The sequence below is a fragment of the Borostomias antarcticus genome, assembly GCF_949987555.1.
Source record: "Borostomias antarcticus genome assembly, chromosome: 1".
NCBI classification, from domain to species: Eukaryota; Metazoa; Chordata; class Actinopteri; order Stomiiformes; family Stomiidae; genus Borostomias; species Borostomias antarcticus.
In genome coordinates, this window is record NC_140234.1 from 51,792,308 (window position 1) to 51,817,851 (window position 25,544).

The following is a 25,544-nucleotide window of genomic DNA, read 5'->3' on the forward strand; positions in this document are numbered from 1 at the left end:
TTTTCAATCAAGGTGTTGTCTATCACCGAATGGACGATGCGTTCGAATTGTGTAGGCCTACAGGCTACTCAAACTGAACAAAAAAAACAAGAGGGAGTTGCCTTCTTTTCCGCTATAGCCTATATGGAATTGCTAATCCATCAACAAGGAGATGCGGTATCGTAACCTAAATTGTGTGACAGATTTCACCAAATTGCGTAGTCTCTCACAGATGTCATCCCTCAAAATATAGGATAAAGACTTACATGTCTCGCATCATGACCAGGCGCCAAGCCGTCTGAATGTGTTTAACCTTGCTATCTCCTCTTTAGTTTCTGCTATTTTTCACTAGGTTATGAAATTATGACACCAAACAATTGGTCATACATGCGAACTTAGATAAACAAATTGCCCACTGTTAAGCGTGGGGCATTTAAACAGTCATCTCCTACAGACCATGAGACACAAAATGACGTTTTCCGGAGAAGTAAACAGCTGCAATTGTTGTCTCGTTCGCATCAATTTGAGTGACCGAGACAAAGAAGCACTGTCATGCCTCTCCCGTTGTCCTTTTCGCTTTATCCACACAAACAGACAGAATCAAACCGACTCGATATCCTGAATCCATGAACAAATATCCATATCCGTATTCTTAAAATAGACACCGTCGCACTGGTCAGCATCTTTGAGCATCCTCGGAGTTGGGACCGCCCACTGCCCCTCACTCCCTTGGCAGGCAGGGGCAAGGATTTCTCCCTCAGTCGAGGCCCGCACTCTGCCCTCTCCTGGATGCATGTAGATGAGCAGGGACACTGCGTCCCGGGCACTCCACAAGCATGGCTAACCACCACACACCCTCTGATGCACCTGAGCTTGCGTTGCATACACATTATCGTGAACACCTTTTTTTGCTTGGCAGCTTGCATCATAGATAAACAGATGAACAGTAGGCCCGTTCATTCAATCTGAATTGCTGAATGAATGGGCTAACTGCCCTTTCATTCAGCAATTCAAGTTGAATGAACAGGCCTACTGTTCATCTGTATCATGCTTAAATGGGTCAGTGATTAGTCACTCAGTGCAGTAGGGTTAAACTCTAACTGCCAAATAAGTAGGAATGTGGCAGGGGTTGACAATGAATATTTGACCTAGATTTTCAGTCTCAGTTTTCAACAAGCTGAAGTTTAAAGACATTGGTTGGAATACAAACTAATTTAATGTGAAAACAGGAACACTACCTTTTTAATGCTCCCAGTACCATGGTCTCAGCTGATCTAATGCAGGCTATGAATAAATAAATAAATCTGTGAGCCAACGCTGTAGTTAATGGTGTGTGTGTGTGTGTGTGTGTGTGTGTGTGTGTGTGTGTGTGTGTGTGTGTGTGCGTGTGTGTGTGTGTGAGAGAGAGAGAGAGAGAGAGCTGCAACCACAAAACATCTTGTTCCATACATAACATAAGCCTGTCAATCATTTATTACGACTGAGGTTAATGTTACTTCTACACATTGAGTCTGTCATCGGTTTATGTAAAAGTTTTACAAAAATTATGTCAGTAGTGAGATTAGGGTTCTCAATGCAATACTTGTACTGTAGTAAACTCATTCCCTTTAGATAAAGAACAGGAGAGATTACTGCAACTAGCATACCAACACCTCCTCCTAAACTTGTCATCTCAACAGTAGTGACCCATACAGATCCAATCAGTTAACTAATCACATCACACAAAGAAAGCAATTAAGAACCCTTGGAATCTTGGAAATTTAACTCTCACAAAGTTCTGACCATCCACAGTATATGTATCTCTCTGTGTGAAGAGTTGCTTCAGTAGTAGTGGTAAACACAAGGTTTAAGTCAACAAAGCAAAGGGGTGAATGACACTGGTAGCCATTGATCAGTAGTACACAGACCAGCAGCCTAGCCTGTCCATCTCCATACTGCACACATATTCCCGGAGAGACAGGATGAAGTTGGGGCCGATCCTGCTGCTAGCCCTGCTAGCCACTGCATTTGCTGCAGAGGGTAAGTGGAGGCATTTTAAGAAGTGGGTTTGAATGAATCTGTGAGGGTAGATGAAGCTTACACTGACATAATCAAGACCCATGCACCAGTGAGGGCAAAAACGTCAACTGCTGTAGTGCTGCATTCACCAAACGTGTTTACATTCACATTTTTAATTTAAAGAGAAAAATCTTCATTCACGACTATTGTAAGATGCACAGCAACCAATTCAACTAACTGTATATAGTACGTAAATTGCATTTCGTGCTTCCTTTTTTTTTAACTATATCTTTTTTTTAACTGTATTTTGTATTTGCACTGTTTTTGTTTTGTACTGCATTTGCACTGCCATGTCTTTGCATTGTCCTGTCCTGCACCCTGTATGTCGTCTGCAACAGCGCATAGCTTAACCCTAGTCAAATTCCTAGTACTGTATGAACCAATAAAGCAGATCTTGAATCTTGATATGAAGGACCTCAGTACTGAGTATTAATATTGGCCGAAACTCAACAAGACTCTCTCAGTATGGTATTCTACTGTAGGTCATCACTAAAATCTGCACTTCTGTCTCCTTCTCTGTAGAGCCCTGCATGGACCGCTGTGAGAACGGCTATGACTCTCAGAAGAAGTGCCAGTGTGACTCCATGTGTAGGTACTACAAAAGCTGCTGCTCCGACTATGAGACGGCCTGTCGCATGAAAAGTAAGAGAACCTGCCAAACCCCTCGCACCTCGCCTGCTGGCACAAGGACTACTACACTGTTTGTTGTTTTTGGAACTGTATAACTGTTTTGATGATGTGCCAATGTGCCCCCCCCCCCCCCCACCCCCCAGCACGAGGGGACACATTTGTCTTGGCGGAGGACGATGATGAGGGGGTTGACAGCACCCCCACAATAACCACCGTCGCCCCCCACATCATAACTGCTGACTCCAGCTCTTCACGGCATCAACAAAGACCAGGACATCGTGGAACCCCCGTCTTGATTACAGAAACGACCAGAGTCCCCACAACTGAGAGGGTACCTTTAAAACCAAATGTCCCCACAACTCAGAAGGTACCTTTAAAACCAAATGTCCCCACAACTCAGAAGGTACCTTTAAAACCAAATGTCCCCACAACTCAGAAGGTACCTTTAAAACCAAATGTCCCCACAACTCAGAAGGTACCTTTAAAACCAACCGTCCCCGCAAATGAGCAAGTTCCCACAGAGGAGCATGTAGGCCTACTCATGGAAACACTAGCGACCCAAGAACCAACAATGGCCCCGGTCACAACCACTGAGGCGGCACTGACCACCACCGTAGCTCCGGACCCGGATGCGGTGGTGTGTAGCGGTCGGCCCTTTGACTCCTTCACACAGCTGAAGAACGGCTCCATCTACGCCTTCAGAGGTGAGTATAGGGCGCAGGCTAAGCCAGCTAAGACAACATAGTACAGCCACGATTGTATTTATTCACATCATGTTTTGCAGTGCTAGAGACTAGCAAGGCAAGTCATTTGGCTTTCAGAACGAGTGATCAATCCTACAAGGTGTTTTTATTTAGTTCATATGAGGCCCTACTCATCTATGAAAAAAGTGGGTAAAGAATAAAAGATGTCTCCTAATGTTATCAGCCAAAGCGTTTCAGTTCATACAGTCGCTGTATGACTGAATGCTTAATGAAAACCATGGAGTTGATCGTTGGAATACCATCTTGTGATCAGGACTACTGTATGTCTCATGTTCTAGGGGAGTACTTCTTTGCTCTGGATGAGAAGTCTGTGCTGCCTGGCTACCCCAAACTCATCCAGGATGTCTGGGGGATAAAAGGGCCCATTGACACCGCCTTTACTCGCATCAACTGCCAGGGAAAAACCTATATCTTCAAGGTGGGACAAAAACCAAGTCAAGTCAAATGTTACTTTATTCATGACATTGCCTGTTGCATTTACAGCTACAATCGAAAACAGTAAAGTAAGTAACACTGTTTAAGTGTGATGCTTCTTCCACAGAGAAACCAGTACTGGAGGTTCGATGACGGTGTGCTGGATGACGACTATCCCAGAGATATAAGCGTTGGCTTTGACAAGATCCCAGACAATGTAGACGCTGCCTTTGCTATCCCAGCCCATAGTCACCATGGCAAAGAGAGGGTCTACTTCTTCAAAGGTCTAAGATTATTATTTATATTAAGAAATTATAGAGAACATGGAAGTGAATCTAGTTCCAGAAACTCCTCCAATGCTCTGTTTTGTTTGTTTGTTCGGTTGTTTGTTTGTTTGTTTGTTTGATTGATTGATTGATTAAATGTATAATTGAAATACAGTGCACACACTAGAGCCATATCACACACAATTCATAAAGACCTGACAATAACACACTTTGTTTATGATATAAAACATATACCACATGGTGTCTTTAGAAACCTTTTACTGTACAGTCAGTACCTTTATTATAACTACATAATAATTTACTATAATGTATTATATTCCATATGTAACAGTATATATATGTTCTCTCAGGTGACCAGTACTACCAGTATGAGTTCCTGCACCAGCCCACTCATGAGGAGTGTATCGGTTTGACAAAGAGGTCCCCCTCCACGCTCTTCAGGCGCTACACAGACGTGTACTACAATGACTGGGAACAATTCTACAGTGTGCTCTTTGGAGGCTGTAAGAGTCTATATATTGTATCAACTGTGTGTGTGTATCTTTGTGTACGTGTGTGTGTTCTTAATATGTGTAAATGTGCTTTTTTATACTAATCTCACAAGTTTGAAGTGTGACCTGAAGCAGGCTAGGCTAGTGGTGTGAATCCTTCTCCGGCTCCTCCCTCTGCCTCAGCGCCCATCCGCCACAGTGGGCACCACTTCATCAACAAGGACTGGGTGGGCCTCAAGTCCCCAGTGGACGCAGTCATGGGGGGCAGAATCTACGTCGCCCCCTGGAGCCCCCCGCCCCGCCGCAACGATGGTCGCAATGACGGGCGCAACGACGGGCGCAACGACGGACGAGGCAACTACCGGCCCGACCAACACTCGGGGGGGCAGCAGCAGTGGGGGCAACAGTTTGGTCAGCAATGGGACCAGCAGTGGGGTCGACGCAGACAAAGCCGGTCCCCTTTCTGGGAGTCTATGGCTGACCGAGGGATGAGTATGGGTCAGGGCATGGCTGAGCGAGGGATGGAACTGGGGCAGAGGATGGCGGAGAGAGAGTTGGAGATGAGGGAGAGGCTGGAGAGCAGCTTCGGATGGCGGCACGATCAGGATCGAGACCAGGACAGACAGAGGGACTACGACTATCGCAGACAGTACGACAGGGACAACTACGATTCCAGATACTACAACCCCGTGGACAGAGCCTACTGGGAGCTGGTACGCAAGGGCCAGCCGCTGCAGAGCGTCTACTTCTTCAAAGGAGGTACTTGAATGCAATAGAACCACTGACTTGAGAATACTAGTAGAATAACGTGGGGACTGACGGTGTGTTTCAGGCTCAGGCTCCAGAGATTCAGATACAATATACAGTATGTAGTGGAAAGGAAGCATTGGAGTGCACAGAAATTTCCCAGTGCCATAGGAATGACATTCTATTTTACCAACACTGGAATAGCATACAAGTAGCATATAACATAACCTACCTAATATTGTGAACAACATAATCTTGGCATCATTCTAAAGGAGCTGGGTCGATAATTATCAGTAAATGAAAGCCAACAACAACAAAAAATGAATTGCCTTTACTTGTCACTTCTATTATTTATGTGTGGTTACTATCCATTAGGCCTATAAGCCAATCCAGTATGAATAAATCACTTTTGCAATCTCCAGACACAAAACATAATAAATCAGTTTTTTGCCACCTGTTACGATAACTCCTGTGTGTCTGTGTTTTCCAGAAAAATACTACAGAGTGGATTTGAAGACCAAGAGAGTTGACTTTGCAAGCCCTCCGTATCCTAGATCCATCGCCAAATACTGGCTCGGCTGCAACGAGAAAACAAAGGCAGAAAAGAAATAGTTTCTCAGAGGACAGTCAAAGTTGATCAAAGTTGTAGTTTGTTCAAAATCTACATGTTAGAAGATTCTATCATATAGAGGAATGATACGATGTGTGTTCTATTTGTTCAAACATTATTCTGCAATGTGCAACTAACTTCATTTTTATCAGGAATACATGTACATATATATATACATAAATTCATTTTTAATTAAAAATCTATTTAATTGAGATCAGAAAATTAAGCCTGTTACATTTTTTAGTATACATGCACAGCATAGCCCCTAGTACAGGCAGGGAATGTTCAGTATAATGACATTTCTCAACCTTACCCCATATTGGAAATCAATAAAGCTCCACCCACATCTATGTACGCACCACCCCCGATACCCATCATGGACAAAGTTCAACCGGCTGTCCCCTGTGAACTTTGCTTAGGTTGTCTACCAACTCTGTCAGACCCATTTAACTACAGCAGGTAGCCTACAAACTGCCTCGCTCACAAAAGGTTAAAATGTTTATTTACATTCTCCACTGAAAGGTCCGTCTCAGTGTGTCTGAGAAATCAGTAGGCTTAATATTGCAGGTTAGGCTTCTTATTCTGTCTCTGTGAGTATCATCCTGTGAGAGACAGGCTGGAATAGCTGACATGTAAAGCCTGTTGAAATCAGGTGCGAGTGGTCCGAGTGAGTTAACACTCGGACCACACTGCAGGATATAGTGTAATGTAACAGTAACTTGGACATAGAAAGCAAACATTGTAACACTTACAAGCTGTGTGCTGCCATATGATTGAAATTATTTGTCACAGGTGCAAGCACCAACAAATGGCCTTCAGGTCCCTGGTCTTCTTTTTACAGCATACTGAGTTGAGCCTAATGACCTGGGACTTCATACGAGTACTCTGAATGTATATTCTGCTTGCTGGTGAAATGGGGCAGATTTATACAGTAGATTCCCAGATGCACCAGGTTCAAGTGACTTTGAATTGATCAATTGATTCTGTCATATTAAGCAGCACAACACAAATACTTGGATGAGAACGGAACAGAATTCTTCTGACCTTTCTGTGCTGCATGAAGGATTCACAGGACAAAACATCATTTTGTTATTGTCAACACAGAGGAGCACAGAGAAGAACTTGCCAGTGGGCAGGAACGGACAACCTACAGGTTGTGGATATTTCCAGATAGCTGAGGGGTTGTAGCAAGACAAGACAATGGGGTTTATTCATTCATATAGCTACTAACCATGTCATATTTATTCTGTTGTTGGCCTCAAAAGAAGACTTCATGTAAAGTAATCATCATGTAATGTAATCTGTTACCACCTGGATATGCAACCAGGGCACACACACACACACACAGGTCAGCTAAGAACCCATTAAATTCTGCAGTAAATCCAACTTCCAGGGCGAGTCCACGAGGTGCCCAAACACGGCCAGGCCGGCCATTCACTGCCATTCATTTTTGGGACAAGGATTACACAAAAACTACCAGACCGCTTTTTATGAAACTTGGTGTAGGGGTGTAGCATAGCATGGGCCAGTTTAGAACTCATTCAATTGCTACAGAAGCTACAGACGCCGTGAAATTCCGTCCAGGAAGCTGGTGTTATGGGAGCCATCTCAATGGCGCGAACACAAGTCGTGAGGACATCCTACTAAAACATTTGTGGACAGAATCAAGAGGGATGCGTAAGTGGAGACCAGCGATGAGATCGCCAGGTGTATGGAGGACCGGGATAACTGGAGACGAGGATGGGAGGCCCGTCTGTGGACAGCCTGATGATGATGCAGAGAGACACAAATGCATTCAGGGGCGGACGTCTGTGCTCTCTAAGCACTCGTTCTAGTTAAGGTCAAATAGCTTATCAATATTCATATACATCTAGTCCCATTGCCTGACCTTGCAAGGAGCCCAAAGAAATGGGTCTTGAGTATCCTGCCAAAGATGGGTAGAGACATGCATGAAAGAAGCCATCTACTGGAACACATACTGTACATGTGCACTGTTCAAGTGTAAGTGATGATGACAGATCTATCTTTTATTTTTATTTCTTCATCTGATCCAAAGGTCATAACCCCCTGATATCTTATCTTCCCATATAAAATTGTATACAACTCTCACAACAAATCACCAGATGTGTAACTGCAAGATAAATATGAGAATGAGACTTAGGAAACAATTCATCTGATAATATGATATTGAACTTGGAATTGTGTTTTTGATTAAAGATAAAAATGAACCTCATGCAGTTGGCTACATCATAGATACATGATGGGTAAAATAGCCTAGTATGAATGAGGCTGTTTGAAAGAGGTTTGGATCATAAGCAACCTGCCCAGTGGTGAGTACATTGTTTGAAGTACACAGACCAACATTACTGTAACAGCTGTCAAAGCAACATTACTGTAACAGCTGTCAAAGCTGTGTGCTGGAGAAACTTTGTTAGTGCACTAGTAGAGTTAGGGTTGTGGTGGTCATTTGAATTTCTTGTTCGTTGAGGTTTTTAACAAACCCTAACTCTTACCAAAAAATCATACATTACATTTACATTACATTATAGTCATTTAGCAGACACTTTTATCCAAAGCGACTAACAATAATTGCATTTAACATAGGAAACGTAGGAAAAGCCAATGAAAAAAACATTTTTAGTTTTGTTTTTAATCAACCTCTACACAGGGGTACAAATTGTATGTGCTGTTTTACACAAACATGTCCTATTTAAGGCCCATAAAGAAGAGTTGCCTCTGCTTCTATGCAGTCTGATATTCAATTTAGTGCACAAACTGGAGACATGCACATCCAATTTTAATGATTTTTATCCATTGTTTCACAAATGACAACTTTTTGAGTGAACTGTGTGCTACACAATAAGCTACAATTTAACAGAAAGAATATATTTTGGTGATTCTGATTCATATTACAGAACCGTCATATATTTTGGATTAATCTTGCAATTCAATATTAAAATATAAAAGGAAATATTTTCTGTTGAAAAAACAACAACAAAAACACATCATCATCATCAGTAGCTGATAACTGGCCAAAAATCCCACCAATTTTCTTCTCTCACCTAATCTCATATAAATGAATATGTTCCAGACTCTACTTCAGGCTGTTGTATAAGTTCAATACATAACAAAACATCCTACAGTTTGGTAAATGAACATCCTTGCATCTACTAAACAATACGTTACTGTAGAGGCATGTGTTGTTTTTAGCGGTATTGAATTCATTTTTATTGAGTCTGTAGTACACAACCCTAGACAGGACAGTGGCAGCAGTTCTGTTATGAATGTTTAATCAGGACATTCTCGTAGCTAGGCTCATCGTCCGCCCCGGCAACCACCCCTTCGTTAGCGATGACCTCGCTCAAACTAACAGCGTCCGTCACCGGTCCCACCGTTAGATACCCACCCTCGCTCTGTCCCGTCCCAGGGTCACCGCCCTCCCCCTTGACCCCTCCCCCTCTCACATCTGACTCTGCTGCCACTGCCACCTCTGGCACGCTCCTCAAAATGGAGGACAGTGGCCTCTTGGGAGTGCCGTCCTCTAGTGGCGGATTGTCGTTGGGGCCCACGGCGCCAGGTGAGCTCAGGGAGGTATGCTTCCTTCGACTGGGCTTCCTTATGCTCACCTCTCCTCCCACAGGCCCCCCCTGCTCCCACAAGCTCGCCCGGGTGCCTAGCTTCCGCCTCGGGGGCTTGGTGATCCCCTCCGCCCCTTTGGTCTTGGGCTTCGTAGCCTCCTGGTCCTTCTGTCTCTGGAGGCTGCCCAGCCTTCGTAGCATGGCCTGGACCGGGCCGTCGGAGCTGGGCTCCACTTTAGACACAGGCCTGCCAGCCTTACCCACGGTCACGTACACCGTGGTGACCTTATCCACCCCACCCCCCTCTGCCTGCTGGGCTTCGGAGGCTGACGTCGGGGCACCTTTGCGGGCGGCGGTGTTGGACATGGTGCGTTTTCGTCCGACCGCTCCGGGGACTTGGAGGGCGGAGTTGGACGGGGTAGAGGCGTACCTCTCAGAGTCGGGGTCCCCTGCCGCCCCGTCGCCGTTGGACCCCTGACTGTCTGACGTCCCGCCTCCATCCTCTCCCGCCCCCGCTCCGTCAACCCCGACGGCCTCCCCGGGCGCGCCCCCTCCTCCCTGGGCTTGGAAGCTAGACAGCATCAGCACCCCCCAGGGGGACTTGGGCTTGGTGCGGGGGGCCCCAGCGGGCGCCAGGTCCTGGGCCGATCCGCCGCGCTCCTTGGGGCTGAAACGGGTGCCCTCAGCGAAGGAGACAGACGGCCGCTTGAACTTGGCGTTGCTGGAGGTGCGCGGGATGCCGAAGGGGAGGGACATGTCCTCGCTGCTGAAGCCCGACGGGTCCAGAAACATGTTGCACTTGGAGGTCATCTCCTGGAATTCACCACCCGCCACCGCTGGGATGTCTATCAGAGAGAGAGAGAGAGAGAGAGAGAGGTGTAGAGAGAGAGAGAGAGGTGTAGAGAGAGAGACAGAGAGAGAGAGAGAGAGAGAGAGAGAGAGGTGTAGAGAGAGAGAGAGAGAGAGAGAGAGAGAACAAAATAAGGGAGAGGATGGAGATAGCCGAGAAGACAGATTGCTGTTCTACCGTTTTAATTTGAGGAGCAGCGTCTCAGAAAGAGAATAATTACTTCCACCAGCAGGGGGCAGCCAAATGCAAAGTAAAAGGAAAAGCTGCTCCATAAAGGCATGATTGTGCATCAAAACAAAGGGGTGCCTCTTCTCAGAGGCCTGGAGTCGTTTTCCCTCCTCTGTAAAAGTCAGGCCTCTAAACAACTGAAATCACCTCCGGCAAGCCTCCTCACAAACACACATTCAACATAATAACTCACAGTCACACTATAGTGTACGCAAGAGGAAAAGAGCTGTGCCACTTCACACTATTTGGGACGTAGCCCCGGCAGGCGGTTCGGTCTACATTACCCTCTGTGGGCGGGACACAGTAGAGGGCCTCCACTTCCTGGTCGTCATAGCTGTCGAAGGACGAGCCCTCTATGACCCAGCCGTACGATGGGGGCTCGATGAAGCTGTGGTTGAAGGTCAACTCAGGGTCATGGTGGGACACTGAATAGAGAGGGGAAACGTTTTTTTGACCCACTATTTAACCAGGCAACACCTAGTTAACTCAGAACTTATTAGCATGTTAGCATGTTTCTAAAAGTTATGCCGAAGGTTTTCTCTGAATAGCTTTTACTATTCCACAACTTGTAGCCTAAACTGTAGCCGGGATGTCTGAAGCCATCATTTTTCTGTGGACATACTGATCACTTCATGATATACTAATAGGAACTCTTTTTACCCAGTTGCATGTTCCATGAGGAAAAATCATGTCATGTTCTGAGTCTTACCTGTGACTCTGGGCAAGCCTGAAGACCAGACAGAGATGCAGGGCACAGAGGAGCTCACGTTGGCCAAGACGTTGTAGACATGGTGTTTTACACGGGAAGAGGAGCTAATACCGTCCCCTACTGTCACCCTGAGGGACCACAGCAAACAGCAACAGGGGGATCAGAAACCACACACAAACACACATAAACACACACACAAACAAACACACAGAGTACAGCACTCGTAGAATGTGTGTGCGTGTGTGTGTGCTCACGCGCATGTGTGTGTGTGGTGTGTCTGTGTGTGTGTGTGCGTGCATGTGTGTGTGTGATGAAGGATGAATAGGGTTGGAAGTCAACCTGTCTTTGCCATCTGGGGGCCCTCCACCACAGCAGCAGCAGCAGAAGATGAGAGCTAGTATCACCAAAAGCAGGGGAACCAGCAGACCAGTGATCAGACCACCACGGCCACCTGCCACACACACACACACACACACACACACACACACACACACACACACACACACACAGACAGGCAACCGTGCACAAATACACAATCAAAAGCCTGTTGTGTTTATGTGCGTAAATGCACATAAACAGAAGGGTACTAACAGGTGCACAAATGTACACATGGGTTGACTAACTGATGCAATCACACAGAGAACACACACACTTTATAAAGAGTGACATGCACGGATGCACAAAAACACAACAGACGCTGAGGCCTACTATAAGGACAGGCTCCTGAGGCTGGGTGGCAGGTGACGTCCTCGCCACAGTCACACACAGACGAGCAGTTGAGCCCATACTGGTAGTCAGGACACGTGCTGTTACAACTGCTTCCGCAACACAGAGAGCAAAGTGTTTCAGAAGTACAATCCTGTCATATTCCTTTAAAATGGCATGAAATGTCCTACTCCTCAGTAGAAACACATGTTATTTTACTTGTCATCGTCTGCAAGTAGGATAGACTAATATTATCAATCACTGATTTTTTGACTGAATGAGCTGGAGACATTGGGTGTTTTTTTCCCAAATACCTACAGTCTGATACAATGTACAACAGGAGGTTTCTGTCTGCAAACACTGAACTCTCACCTCTCTCCCTGAAAGCCAGGCTGACAGACACATCTTCCTGTCACATGATCGCAGTTGCCATGGAAGCAGGGGCTGCACAGGAAGCGGCAGGCATCCCCGAACGTCCTGTCAGGACAGGGCTGGTCACACCTGCAGACACACACAGACACACAGACAGAATTAAAAGAGATAACAAGAGATAACAAGCACATGTGTTATAAAAATAAGAGATATTTAGCTTTATTGAATCCCCTAAATATTCAAATGAAATTGCACAGGCATGCACAAACTTTTATACCATGTTCACATAAGCACAAATACACACTCACTTAGTTCCACTCCAGCCTGGGTCGCACCGCCAGCACCTCCCTGTTCTGGGGTCGCAGGGGTCACCGTTCCGGCAACGCGGGCACTTCTGCTGGCACCGGTCGCCATAGTGACCATACGGGCACTGGACATTGCACCGCGTGCCGTTCCATCCCGGCTCACAGGCAGCACACAGCCCGTCGGTCACTGAGCATGACAGGCCGCCTTCACAGTGACCGCAGCTAGAGACCAGAGGGAGAGAGGGAGGGAGAGAAAGAGGGAGAGACGGAGAGAAATATTACAATTGGATGGAGTAAACGACATGATTCAGAGCAAGAAGCCATTGTCCCTGAGCAGAGCATTCCACAGAGAGAACAACGCGTCTGTGTGTAGTCTGAGTATCCACTAATTGGTGTGGAATGCAGTGGCTTATAAACACACACACACACACACACACACACGCACTCACACACACACACACACACACACACACACACACACACACACACACACACACACACACACACACACACACTCACCTCAGCTTGCACCCGCTACCATATTCCCCGGCATCGCAGGGCTTGTTGCAGAACTCGCCCTTATACCCTGGCTGGCACACACACCCCCCGCTGCCGGGGTCACACTCGCTGTGCGCCAGGTCACAGTTGCAGCGCCGGTCACACGCGGGCCCCCACCAGCCGGGCTGGCAGTCGCAGGCGCCGGTCCGCTGCTGGCAGGGCGACACGTAGCAGCTGCAGCGCAGCGAGCACTTCTGCCCCCAGGACCCCACGGCACACCGGCACCCGCCCGTCAGCTGCTCGCAGCGGGCGCTCAGGGCGCTCGGGGAACACTGGCACGCCTTGCCGCACGTGGGCGTCCACCAGCCCTCGTCGCAGGTGCAGTTGCCGTGGACGGGGTGGCAGCGGCCGTGCCGGGAGCACTTGCAGGCGTACTGGCACAGCGGGCCCCAGCGGTTGGGTAGGCACGTGCACTCGCCGGTGACCGGGTCACACGTCCCGTAAGGGTGGCATGGGCAGAGCCTGCGGCAGTCTGGTGCCCAGAACTCAGGAGGGCAGCCTAGTAGAGAAAGGGCATGTGTAACTCAGTTGTGGGCACCAACCTTCGTATTAACAGACAATCCCTCCTATTTATTTGACGAAATTATATACTGTACGCCAACCAAGTCTTCTTTTTATGATCAATTATTGATTGCTTTCTTTTTTTCTTTTCAGAAAAGTACAGCATCTGCAAGTGACTCTTAAGGAATGTACGTTAGGATTGTATTAGCCTTCGTGTCAGCTTAGAGTGCCAACAATGCAGTCTTGTGCGCCACAGACAACCTAGTTCAGTCCAGTTCATATTGATATGGGATATGGGTTTAGTCTAGACTCACGTGTCTTGCAGTGGGCTCCGTAGAAGCCAGGTGGACAGCGACACACGCCAGGGTATACACAGACCTCATCCTTCTGGCAGGCCCACTCGCCCTCACACACAGCTAAACACACACGCGCACACACACGTGCACACACATGACAATATCACGCTAGAGATCATAAATGAGGTCACACCAAGAGGAAGAAAATGGTCAGAATACTCACGTATGGTACACTCCTCTCCCTGTTGTCTCCAACCAGAGCAACATATAGGGGTGGTGGGGTCTCTGTTGGGTAAGGAGGGCAATTACTGTGACATATAACACACTAGATCTGAACTTCAACATGTCAAAGAACTCATGAACTTATTAAGGGGACATTGTGAGAGTACTTCATGAGGTGAAATGTCAGAGTGTATTTTAGGTTTATTAGGATCCTCAATAGCTGACGCCAAAGCGAGTCTTCCTAGGATCCAGAAGAATGACAGTTAAAGAAGTGTAACAACCTGAGGTCCTGGCAGACGTTTTTCCCCAAAGGGTTCAGGTTCTGGCAGGAGAAAAGGGAACAGCAGAGCAGTAGTCCTAGACTGGTTACGAAGAGGTCCATATCCACTCCAGAACCAAGTCTGAACCAGTCTGAACCGGTCTCAGACCAGAGCCAGACACACACTTTTCCTTGTGAAAACAAGCTCCAAAGTGTCCAAAAATATCCAACAAATGTATCCTTCTTAATTCCACACTTGCCTCACTTCTAAATTCAGATAGGGACCATGGAAGGCTGTATCTTCTCTTTTTCTACCTCTACACTAACTCTACTCTTCTTTACCCTTCTCTCTCTGGAGCTCTAGTCAGTCACTGGTCCAAACCCCTGGGTTTCCTCTCCCACTTTCCTGGGGAAGTGAGGGTTACTTCCTCCTATTCAATCAGACTCTGTCCTTTTTAAGACAGACCCACATACTGGGATTCTGGGAGAAGGTGAGCAGTCTTAGTCATAGTATGTGTGTGTATGTGTGTTTGAGCGTGAGAGTGTATACAGACATTTTACCTGAGCTCACACTACGCTGCAGAGAGACACATTTCAGAGTGCTGCCAGCATACAAACATTTCATTTCCGAGCTTTATTTGGAATTTTATAGCACGAGGGCTTCACTTTCAAAAAGTCATGCTTACAAAAATAAAATGTACATTAAGTGTTTTAGGAAAATATGGTCTGACAGGGTTGTCATTAGCAATGCTTTGAATGTCAGAGTTATGTCAGGACATATATTCATATTACAGTGCCATCAACACATGGGTATATGAGCACAGGGGTTGTCGATAAACACTGTTGTTGAGTAGTGGACATGGACAACAATGACAGTAACTGAATATGTATACTGCACATGTTTATCTAAAGATGGTTCGAGAGTGAGAGCATACACACACACACACACACATACACACTGAGAGCACACAAAACACTTCCCATTTCCTCTGAAGAAGCAAACACTTCCTCTAAGGGCAGTGACCAACATACAGGGGCTAGTGTCACAAATACACATACACACACACACACACACACACACACACACACACACACAGGAAAATGCAAAATACCTTTTCTAAGGTCTGAAGGGAGAACTGATTGATCACTTGATCACTTAAAGAAGAAGCTAAAATCAGATTAATATAAAATCATATTAATAACTATGAAATACACCTTAAAACTCTCTGTGGTCAGACATTCAGGGTCAAGGGTCAAATACAGTGCTGTCACAAAAACAGAAGAACATTCTGACAATATTTACTGCAAACTTGCTTTTCAAAACAGGAAAACAGACATGCTGATTGATTGTGTACTGTATGATGGATAGCAGACTTCCTTAAAGTTGTGAGGAAAATATAATGCATAGTTATTACGTGTTAGAACTGATTAATGCCCTCTTGTGGCACAAAGTATACCTGCAGTTACTTAAGATTTCTGAGGTAAAGAATACATCTTGGTAATGTCTTTGGTTAAAAACAATTGTTAAAATACATATGTAGGAAATTCTGAGATGTAATATTGCCACATTTCTTAGTAGATTGAGATGGTATTTACTGTACATTTCACTACTATGTTGAATACCATTTATGTGGAAACTATCTAAAAGTTACAAAAAATGGGTCCATTTAAAAAAAGTATCCCTCGTAATTCTGTCCAACACTGTTGCCATCAATGCAAAGTGTAGAGTTGGCTGTTTCACTTTTCTAACCCATTCTTGACAGAAAGAGAAAGGGAGAAAAAGAGAAGACGAGAGAACAGTCTTTTTAGGCAAATCTGGAAACGTGAACAACCCCAGTTAAAACTGGACAATCTGTGACTAACTCTTCAAGATGTTCTAAGTGGATGCCCTTAGGTGCTACCTTAGCAAGGGTACACTCTGAAGGGCAACCGTCTTAAATGGCAGGAAGACAAGCCTAGTCTACTCCAAGGAGGGGTAAGTTGGGGAGCTTCAGGGGGACCGTCCGTCGGGGTTACGTCTCGGTGGGGGCATCATCATCCTCGGGGACGATGATTTCCCAGGATGAGGAGCCTGTAGTGCTCTGGTGGGAGGGGCTGTGGCCGCTGCCCGACCGAGTCAGGAAGCCGAAGCTGCGAGACAATAGTGGAGAGAATAAACACAGGCCTCAGGTCAGCGTCCTGATCGCGCAAGCTCACATTCTGCTCTCCACCATCAGTCTGGACTTCTTCCCATCCACACCAGGGACTGCGTCCTAACTGCTGTTCTGCCCCCCAGTGGGGACGCAATCCCTCATTGGGTCCCCTAGTTCATGACGTGAAATATAGGCTGTTGGCAAAATAGTAGGATAATAGAACGAGCTGTAACGTTAACGTTAGTAGGATAAACACAACCTATAAGTGCAGTTATTGACTCAATAGCATAAATTAAACAAGAACAAGAGTATGCACTAGTGGAACGGCTCTCGCCGTTCTTCCGATTGGATTTGGCAAACATTTTGTTACGCCGATTGGCTGAAGCAGTTTGTCTGTCCAGGCAAGTATGCCCGCCTACTGTCGTCTATCGTTCTGGGCGGCTAGAGGTCCAGACTGTATGGTAAAAGGTTTTTTTTTGCTAGGAGGTCTGGCTTCCAGGCTAGAGATAATGCAGATCTCATATCAGAGATACCTAGATACCATCACCACTGGGATACAATAGATGATGTTGTTTATCTACACTGAGCTAGATTCCCACTAAATCTTTCAGTGGTTTTACTCTCAGAGTACTGTTTCCCAACAGCTTTACAACAATTAATTTGTTCATTATAGAGCTTATTATTTTGATCTATATTAAGATAGAAATCCGTCTTATTATTGAGGTATGTATTGACATTGTTACAGGCCTCTGTGTCAGCGTATAGTGAGGGTAAATGCTGATGGATCGCCATGCAGTTAAACTAACTACAGACCTGCTTCTTCCTTCTTAGCCAATCAGAGACATTGGAATTGCGACTATGGCTAGTGTAGCTAGCGGCAGCTCATTGTTGTCAGGAGCAACGATATTCCAGGCATTCTTGTCCACAGTGCCCGTGTCAGTCTGACAAGCTCGTAACATGGTGACATGAGACAGAGCAACGTGAACTCAAAACACATTGAACTGAAAACAAATCAACTCTGTGTTGGCTGAATGTCAGTTTTGCTGGACCAACAATTCCTATGCTGGTTGGGTATCTACAGATGCAGCAAAAATATACTATATATACTACATATATATATATATATATATATATATATATATATATATATATATACAGGGCATGTACAGCAGATACAATATAGTAGAGCACACATTCTGCTGTTTGTACAGATTATCAGTATAGAGTATGCTACAGGGTAGAAGCACTCACAGGTTTCTGATGCGAGACTCTGGAGGTTTCTCCTCAGCGCCGTCGGTCTCTGTCTCTGGTCTCCCTCCAAACAGAGAGCCCTTCTCCTCCTCATCACTGTGGATGCCAAACATGTACATACCGTTAGAGAGAGAGACTAAGAGAGAGAGAGAGAGAGAGAGAGAGAGAGAGAGAAAGAGATGGAGAAAAAGAATGTGTGTGTGTGTGTGTGTGTGTGTGTGTGTGTGTGTGTGTGTGTGTGTGTGTGTGTGCGCGTGCGTGGCTGTATTTCATTTGTGAGGGCTAATCCCTACACCATATCAAGTCACTTCCCTTCGTAGTTTGGAACCATTTTTCAGGGCTGTTGCATGTGTCAACAAGACAGACTGTTGTCAGGGGAACACTGATGAGCGTAAACTACTTTCACCAGCCCTTTATCGGTTTCATAGATGTTATCCTAAGTGCTTTCATTACAAAAATAATTTGTGCAACAGGTGGCATTCATTTCTGACCAATTTTGCACAGTAAGCTGTAGACATATGCAAGTCCCATAACTCCCATAAGGAAACAAATTAGTGCAATGATATGGTTAATAATATATGGTTAACAGAATCATAATCATAATAAAACTTCTGAAAAATTCTGATTCTGATAATGATTGTAATTTTGTTGTTGTCATCGTTTGACATCGCAAGGAATTGCAATGTGACCATTGCCTACTCACTTCGAAAGCGACTGTTATGCAGGGTCCTTCGAAGGGGCTACTTTTACATACTCTGGATTAGGGATGAGACGGTATACCGTAAAACCATGAACCGCGGTATAAAATGTCCACGGTATTAGAACCGTGACAGTCCCTGTGTTTACGGTATTACGTTTACGGTATTACACAATAATACGCTGCTGAAACTTCACATTTCAAGTTGCTTGCAACAGTTAATTTTGTAATTTAATATAAGCTTGCTATTAATAAACTGATCTTAATTACAATAGTGTGTATTTTCCATCATGTGTTGCACTGTAGTTCCACCAAAGTAAAATACGATTTAAAAAAAAAAAAGAAGTGTGTTGGGGAGGTGAAATGCCCTATACCGTAAACCGTAAAAATATCGTAAACCGTACCGTGTAACTAGATACCGTACCGTGATGCAAAAATCCATACTGTCTCATCCCTACTCTGGATTGGAATGGCCTTCAATATGGCGGTGGTGGGCGTGACCCTGATTATGTTCACTGTGAAATCAAGAGCCCTACGTTTCGGAAAGTACCCTGTGTGAGTGTGTGGGGGGTCAGAAGCATGTACGTGTGCACGTGCGTGTGCGCGTGTGTCTATCTCACCTGCTGACGTCATCCACTGGGATACCCAGCATCTTGGCCTTGATGACAGTTCTCTGTTTCTTTATGGCAGAACGCACTGCATCCAGTAAGAAGCCTGGGCACCTCTCATCATTTAGAATCTCCCTGGGACACACACACATACACGCACGCACGCACGCACGCACGCACACACACACACACACACGTAACAGGTAAACATAAAAATTCAAGAATGTTTGAAATCACACATTTGTACACACACACACACACACACACACACACATACTGTACACACACAGACCTCTGGTAGTAGGCAAGTTCCTCCTGGACCAGGAAGAGGTTGGCCTTGAGCTCATTCCTCTCAGACAGGATGTCCCTGACCTCCTGCTTGGTGAAACACGGCCGGTTAGGGTCTTTCAGATCGATGATCATCTTGTCTGTCAGGTCCAGCTGTGTGGATGGACTGGCCTGTGTAGGGAATACGCACTATTCAGACACCCAAGTCAATAGATAATAAAGCATAAACACCTTCACTTACATAAGCCATTCAGAATCAGAATCACGAACTGATGATAGCTGTTACTGCCATTGGACTGTTAAGTAAGTGTTAAGTCAATAATTCGGCTGTGTATCTTTGGAACAGATGAGCGTCTGGAGTTTGTGACAACATCAGTGTCGATGTGGCTATTCGTTAAGCCACTATTATAGTTATGTAAATTCGCGTCATTATCTCAACACACTTATGTGCTGTTGTCCTTGTGACAGAAAGTTCCGCGGCTCTCAGGTGCTAATTTAGGAACAGTTCTCATTAAACCAGGCTGTGACGGGAAAAGGGGAAGTATCTTTGATACTATTATGAATGAAGTACATCCCCTAACCATGATCATGCAAGTCCTCTCAACTGCCCACACGGGGATAATCAAAGTTGTTTTGAATAGATTCTGAATTAAAATGATTCTACAAAGCATAGAGAAAGCCATTTATAATGATGTTTCAGACTGTCGGTATTACACAGAAGGATAATGGACTAAATCAAAGCTAACCACCGTGATTGCGTTTGCCAAATGTTTCCTGTGAGGAACCACAGGGAATCTCTGGCTTCCGGGGGAGATTTCAGTGTTGCTATGTCTTTTATAACGACAAGGGTAGAATAAATATGAATGCCAAGTTACTGTAGACACCTGGCAGAGTAAACTGGCAAATGTTTCAAGATTAAAGTTCAGCTGGAAACAAATCAGTGGGGGGTGGAAGCACTATGTTCCCCCAGAGAACACACAAGGCAGTAGTGAGTCAGAATAGATCATGTCCATATGAAATAAAATGTCCATTTTTACAGGATACGTATAATATAATATAGTATAATATGAACGAAGGTCCAAGTTGCAAAATTAACTTGAATGTCCAAGGGAATGATTGCTTCAGCCAAAGTAGACTTTGGATATATACTAGTCTACAATCCTCTCATACAGTATGCACATATGGTTTTATTACCTTGATAAACACACACATGGTTTTATTACCTCAATACACACACACACACACACACACACACACCACTCCTTACCACGCCAGCAGGGTTGGCCTTCTCCAGCTGGGAGCTGAGGACTTCGATCTCCTTCTGCTTCTGCCTCAGGTCAGCCTCCATGTCAGCCTTCCTCTCCACTGCGCTCTTCAGCTGGGCCTGCACCACCGTCTGCTTGTGCCTCAGCTCCGCATTCATCTTCATGAAGCGCTCCAACTGCTCCTGGAGCTGGGACACACACACACACACACGCATGTACGCACGCACGCACGCACGCTCGCACACACACACAGATACACACACACGCACACACACATATACACACACACAGGCACGCACACACACACACACACACACACACGAGAATACAGACACACATGGAGAAATACACACATGGACACAAATTAATTCATAGACTTGTGTGGAGGTAAATGTTCTTGCAATAACTCTCTCACACACACACACACACACACACACACACACACACACACACACACACACACACACACACACACACACACACACACACACACAAATGTCACAGTGAATGATATGACAGAAGCCAAGGTGCAAATGGAACCAACATCGTTATGGAGGGCCTAGCTTCGGCCTAGTTACAGTCACACACAAAAAGGTTTTGATTCATCTGGTAAACACTACTGGGCCATATATAACAGCTGGAGGAAATCGGTTTAGGTACGTTCTGAGCCCTGGTATTCATATGAATGGAATCTCTTTTCCCACCATCTTGTTAAATGCATAGAGACTTGATAGTTCATGTGTGTGTTTGTTTTTCCACTTCAGCCTCTTGGCTGAGCTGAAGTGAAAAGCCAAAAGCAGAAACAAATACACCAGGTTCAGGCTGTATTATAGCAATTATCGCAGCTCAGATTAGAGGAGTGGAACAGTTGTCTAGACTTGTTCTTGTGAACTCAAAGCAACAAACATGATGATTATTTCAGTGCCTTTCCCTGATTCGCTAAGAGACTCATATGACTTGTCAACAGTCCTATTGCTGGTTGTGACAACAGCCACACCTGTGGATATTGGCTGACCTTGATTATGTGTGTGTGTGTGTGTGTGTGTGTGTGTGTGTGTGTGTGTGTGTGTGTGTGGTGTGTGTGTGTGTGTGTGTGTGTGTGTACCGTTGGATCTACTTGACTCAGGTTCGCTCTGGGCCAGTTAATGTGTGGGTGTTATATGTGCATATGTGTGTGTCTATGTATGTGTGTGTGTGCTTGTGTGTGTGTGTGTGTGTGTGTGTGTGTGTGTCTACAGTACATACTTACCGCTTCAACCTCTTTGGACACACTGGTGATCTCCTGTACTTTGGCCCTCAGCTCATCTCTCTGCTTGTCCACCACCTGCTTCAGCTTCAGCATGACCTCTCGCTCCTGTCGCTGAACACGGTCTGAAACACAACATCCCAACTGAACACAGTCTAGAATACAACATCACACAACATCACAACTGAATACGGTCTACAACATCACACAGCATCACAAATGTGCTTCCAGTGGTCAACATGAAGGAAAAAGTATAATCCATCCACAACGTGGTTCATTCATCTCATGAAATGTCAACATGAAACAACACCAGTGTCAGTGTGGTCATGAGAGAAATAATCATACCAAATGTGGCCATATCCATTATATCAATATCATATATAAATGCTATCAATATCATACCAGTCATATCAATATGATTTGACAGCTACTGAGAGTGTTGTCATCAATAAGTCATCCATCGATCAGTGGTTGAGAAAAAGAACAGCCAGTAACATGGGTCATCTATGGTCAGAACAATAACAGCAACCATGCCTGGTCTGCATCTTACTCATCAACGGTCACCTGACGAAGCACTAAGCCAACGCAGCTCTAGTTAAGACTAGTTTAAATACGTGCATGTATGCAAGACCATCTGGACTGAATGTGCAATCCTACACAGTAGCTTGGTATATAAGGTATAGATGAGATGGACATAGCCATGCACTAAATCTAGTGCATTACAGATTTGTAGCAGCATAAATAGGCTTGTTGATGAAAAACTGGTTTGACCTTATAGTATACAAGTAACTCAATGTCTTAAATGGAATTATATGATTTATTCGATTATCCAGGAAGCCTGTGGGGAAATAAACATGTCTATTTGTAGATTTTGATGGCTGGAATGAACTGAATTGAATTACCATGTCATTTCTTGATACAAATATAGACCTCTCTTTCAAAGAAATCAGCTTTGAACCTTAAAGGGGAAGTGTGCTATTTTTGATATTTTGCCCTATTTGTGGTCTGTCTACCATGAAGCTGAAACATAGAGACCATAATTTCCCTGATTGTTCCAGTATTGAGCTAGCTACAATGGAAGTCAATGGGGCATACGTAAATGTGTTGGGAAAACTATAATAAAGTGGTTTTCCGAGACGGGAAGCACACAGTGTAATCTTACCAGTCTCGGTATGCTCTCCTGTGAAATATATCACAATCCTTACGTTTTTACATGTTTGGCATGGATTGGACATAAGCATTCCCCTGGCGCTTGTTTTCACTGTTCCCAAGTCATGCCAAAATAGCGCACTACCCCTTTAAGAGAGCAAAACTATGTCCCTTGTAAATAATACCACAGGACTTAAATTTACAACATAATATTACATGAAGTATATCAATATTCAATTTAGATATCTCTTAAGTAAAAAGCTCACATCAAATGAAAAGCGATCAAAGACAAGAGAAGCAAACTTGCTTCTTAGAGCTTCTAATGTGAGGTATTGTTTGGTGGCCTCTACTGAATTAAATCATTGTCCTTACAAAGACAAAGATAGATGTACAGAACTGAGCAATAAATATATATTATTTCACAGCCTTTCCACCACATATATAGCAGCAAAACATTTATACTTCAGTTATTTACTAAACAAATAATGATATATCTCGCTCGCACAGTTTCTTCCCAAACAAAGAAAGGGAAGCGTAATGTGAATCCATGGTCAGTGTTGTCCCATGATCAAAACAATGTGTCAGCGCAACAACTCAATTTTTGTGACTCGCATTACTATGGTTGGTGTGTGTGTGTGTGTGTGTGAGAGAGAGAGAGAGAGAGAGAGAGTGAGTGAGTGAGTGAGTGAGTGAACGGTCACGGGTGACAGAGAGACCTAGCCTTTGTCAAACCTACCTTCCTGAACATTGTTGCCCCTCAGGCGACTCTGCAGCTCCTGGTTCTCCTCCTGCAGCAGCTGCACCTTGGACTGAAGCTCCTCGCACCTCCTCATCCACCACTCCTCCTTCTGCTGCACCTCCTGTTGGGAAACAAAGGAGCACCCTCAGGGGCGGACTGGCCGGGATTCCCACATAGTCATAGCAGTTCACCTCTGGTTTAAGGAACTGAGTAATCAACTGAGCGGTAATTCTTTTGTTGACAAAGGTTACAGTCATAGTCGGTGCCATTATGGAATGAGGGCAGGTTATTTTCTCTCTCAGCAGTCAGACCTACAATTAGATTTGAACTTAAACCACATCACCGAAAGTAGACCTAATCAGTTTGACTTTATTAGATTTCTTGAAGAGCACGTTGGTTGAGTTAACTAGAAACGGGGCGGGCAGAAATAACACCATAACAATCATGATCCTATAAAGAGTCACCCTTACGCATACTGACAACCGCACAGTAACTGCAAGTATGGCTGTCAAAGGAAACCCCCTTCAAACACGAGGGGTTAGAGACCACTCTGTTACATAATCTTAACTAGCTAACGTTACATTCGACGGACACCTTTTCTGAACACTAAAAGGAACTTGCAGAATCGAAACATGTAGGGCTATATTTCATATTCCCGTAGGGCTATAAACGTGTGCAATATATACCAGAGCAGGCATGCATCGAAGCCAAATGGGCTGACGTGAAAACAAGCCTGAATACTGTTCTAACATGTGTTACATTGTCGCACGGCATCTATAACATTGTATCTCTACAAACACAACACAGACGTAGGCCTATGCCTCACAGGGAAAGGAATTTCAACTCGACTCACCTGTATTTCATTCTTGTTACAATCCTCGCGTTCTTTTACAGTTCGTTTCTTCTGTTGCTGTGCCTGTAATGTTTCGAAGGCTTTGAACAATTCATCTTCCCTGGATTTGAGGGCAAGGTTTCTTGAGGCAAAGCTCTCCAACAGCTCGAGGACTTTGACTATTTTAGGCACTAGTCCAACAGCACTCTCTTTACCGTAGCTGTCAATGAGCTTTTCCACTTCGGAGCCAATCAATTTGGCTATTTCGTATACATCGTCCACGGTTAGAACCATGGATGTCCTTTCCAAACATCCCTCTGTCTTTTTGACATCTGGCTTTTCATTCCTCTCGCAGTTCTCCATAATGCATGTAATCACGACGTAGCATACAAAGACATTAGATAGACTAGTAGCCTACCAGACATAATGAAATCATCGTGACATGACAATCGTCCAAGACGCAATTAACGAAACCGAAATTGCCTCTTTCCGAAATAGTTATGCGCGTAGTGCCATATGCATTCATGCATATTCAGTAGCCTACTTTACAGGTCACATATTCCAACTTCACCCTCTTTCGATCAGATAAGGTCACGCCAATTCATGAATGTCTTGGAATATAGCATACCCGCGTCAGAAAGAAATGAAGGAACAGAGTTCTAGACTGTTGTACACACGACCGCCTCGGCACCAGCTTGTTTTTCATTCCATAATATCCTCCTACTTTTCTGACCAATGTAATCCGAGAGTAGAGTAGCCTACTACATGACACAG

The 25,544-nt window shown here is 44.9% G+C and overlaps 3 protein-coding genes across 4 annotated transcripts; 1 reads left to right on the forward strand and 2 right to left on the reverse strand.

Moving 5' to 3' along the window:
• Positions 1 to 1,887: 1,887 nt before the first annotated feature.
• Positions 1,888 to 6,192, forward strand: vtna (vitronectin a). The gene is made up of 8 exons (XM_084443218.1): positions 1,888 to 1,998; positions 2,560 to 2,679; positions 2,811 to 3,371; positions 3,710 to 3,849; positions 3,973 to 4,129; positions 4,483 to 4,635; positions 4,807 to 5,382; positions 5,861 to 6,192. The coding sequence occupies exons 1-8, from the start codon at positions 1,941 to 1,943 to the stop codon at positions 5,980 to 5,982; spliced, it is 1,887 nt and encodes a 628-aa protein (XP_084299344.1). The 5' UTR covers positions 1,888 to 1,940; the 3' UTR covers positions 5,983 to 6,192.
• Positions 6,193 to 8,653: 2,461 nt separating this feature from the next.
• On the reverse strand, positions 8,654 to 14,724 carry scarf1 (scavenger receptor class F, member 1). Its single transcript, XM_084437879.1, has 11 exons — positions 14,586 to 14,724; positions 14,306 to 14,367; positions 14,101 to 14,202; positions 13,247 to 13,784; positions 12,731 to 12,949; positions 12,423 to 12,551; positions 12,054 to 12,160; positions 11,685 to 11,796; positions 11,346 to 11,473; positions 10,921 to 11,061; positions 8,654 to 10,403 (listed from the first exon to the last, which is right to left on the reverse strand). Exons 1-11 carry the CDS (start codon positions 14,684 to 14,686, stop codon positions 9,259 to 9,261), a joined length of 2,784 nt encoding a protein of 927 aa, XP_084294005.1. The 5' UTR covers positions 14,687 to 14,724; the 3' UTR covers positions 8,654 to 9,258.
• Positions 14,725 to 15,196: 472 nt separating this feature from the next.
• rilp (Rab interacting lysosomal protein) lies at positions 15,197 to 25,473 on the reverse strand. Of its 2 annotated transcripts, none has more exons than XM_084437957.1 (8): positions 24,792 to 25,473; positions 23,936 to 24,059; positions 22,054 to 22,175; positions 20,807 to 20,986; positions 19,544 to 19,710; positions 19,264 to 19,386; positions 17,947 to 18,042; positions 15,197 to 16,693 (listed from the first exon to the last, which is right to left on the reverse strand). In XM_084437957.1, the coding sequence occupies exons 1-8, from the start codon at positions 25,131 to 25,133 to the stop codon at positions 16,576 to 16,578; spliced, it is 1,272 nt and encodes a 423-aa protein (XP_084294083.1). In that variant the 5' UTR covers positions 25,134 to 25,473; the 3' UTR covers positions 15,197 to 16,575. The 2 variants fall into 2 exon arrangements, with proteins under 2 accessions (XP_084294083.1, XP_084294082.1); XM_084437956.1 differs by having other exon boundaries at positions 20,807 to 20,992.
• Between the last annotated feature and the right edge of the window lie 71 nt (positions 25,474 to 25,544).

Bases quoted from the DNA above. Each gene is read 5' to 3' on its own strand.
- scarf1 (XM_084437879.1), bottom strand. From the start codon at position 14,686: ATGGACCTCTTCGTAACCAGTCTAGGACTACTGCTCTGCTGTTCCCTT. The intron at 14,368-14,585 runs GTTGTTACACTT...CTTACCCAACAG, and splicing joins AACGTCTGCCAGGACCTCAG to AGACCCCACCACCCCTATAT. The intron at 11,474-11,684 runs GTTGACTTCCAA...GTGGTCCCTCAG, and splicing joins CCCCCAGATGGCAAAGACAG to GGTGACAGTAGGGGACGGTA.
- rilp (XM_084437956.1), bottom strand. From the start codon at position 25,133: ATGGAGAACTGCGAGAGGAATGAAAAGCCAGATGTCAAAAAGACAGAG. The intron at 24,060-24,791 runs GTGAGTCGAGTT...GTTTCCCAACAG, and splicing joins GTAACAAGAATGAAATACAG to GAGGTGCAGCAGAAGGAGGA. The intron at 19,711-20,806 runs GTAAGGAGTGGT...TTCCCTACACAG, and splicing joins AGGCCAACCCTGCTGGCGTG to GCCAGTCCATCCACACAGCT.
- vtna (XM_084443218.1), top strand. From the start codon at position 1,941: ATGAAGTTGGGGCCGATCCTGCTGCTAGCCCTGCTAGCCACTGCATTT. The intron at 4,130-4,482 runs GTCTAAGATTAT...ATGTTCTCTCAG, and splicing joins GAGGGTCTACTTCTTCAAAG to GTGACCAGTACTACCAGTAT. The intron at 5,383-5,860 runs GTACTTGAATGC...TGTGTTTTCCAG, and splicing joins CGTCTACTTCTTCAAAGGAG to AAAAATACTACAGAGTGGAT.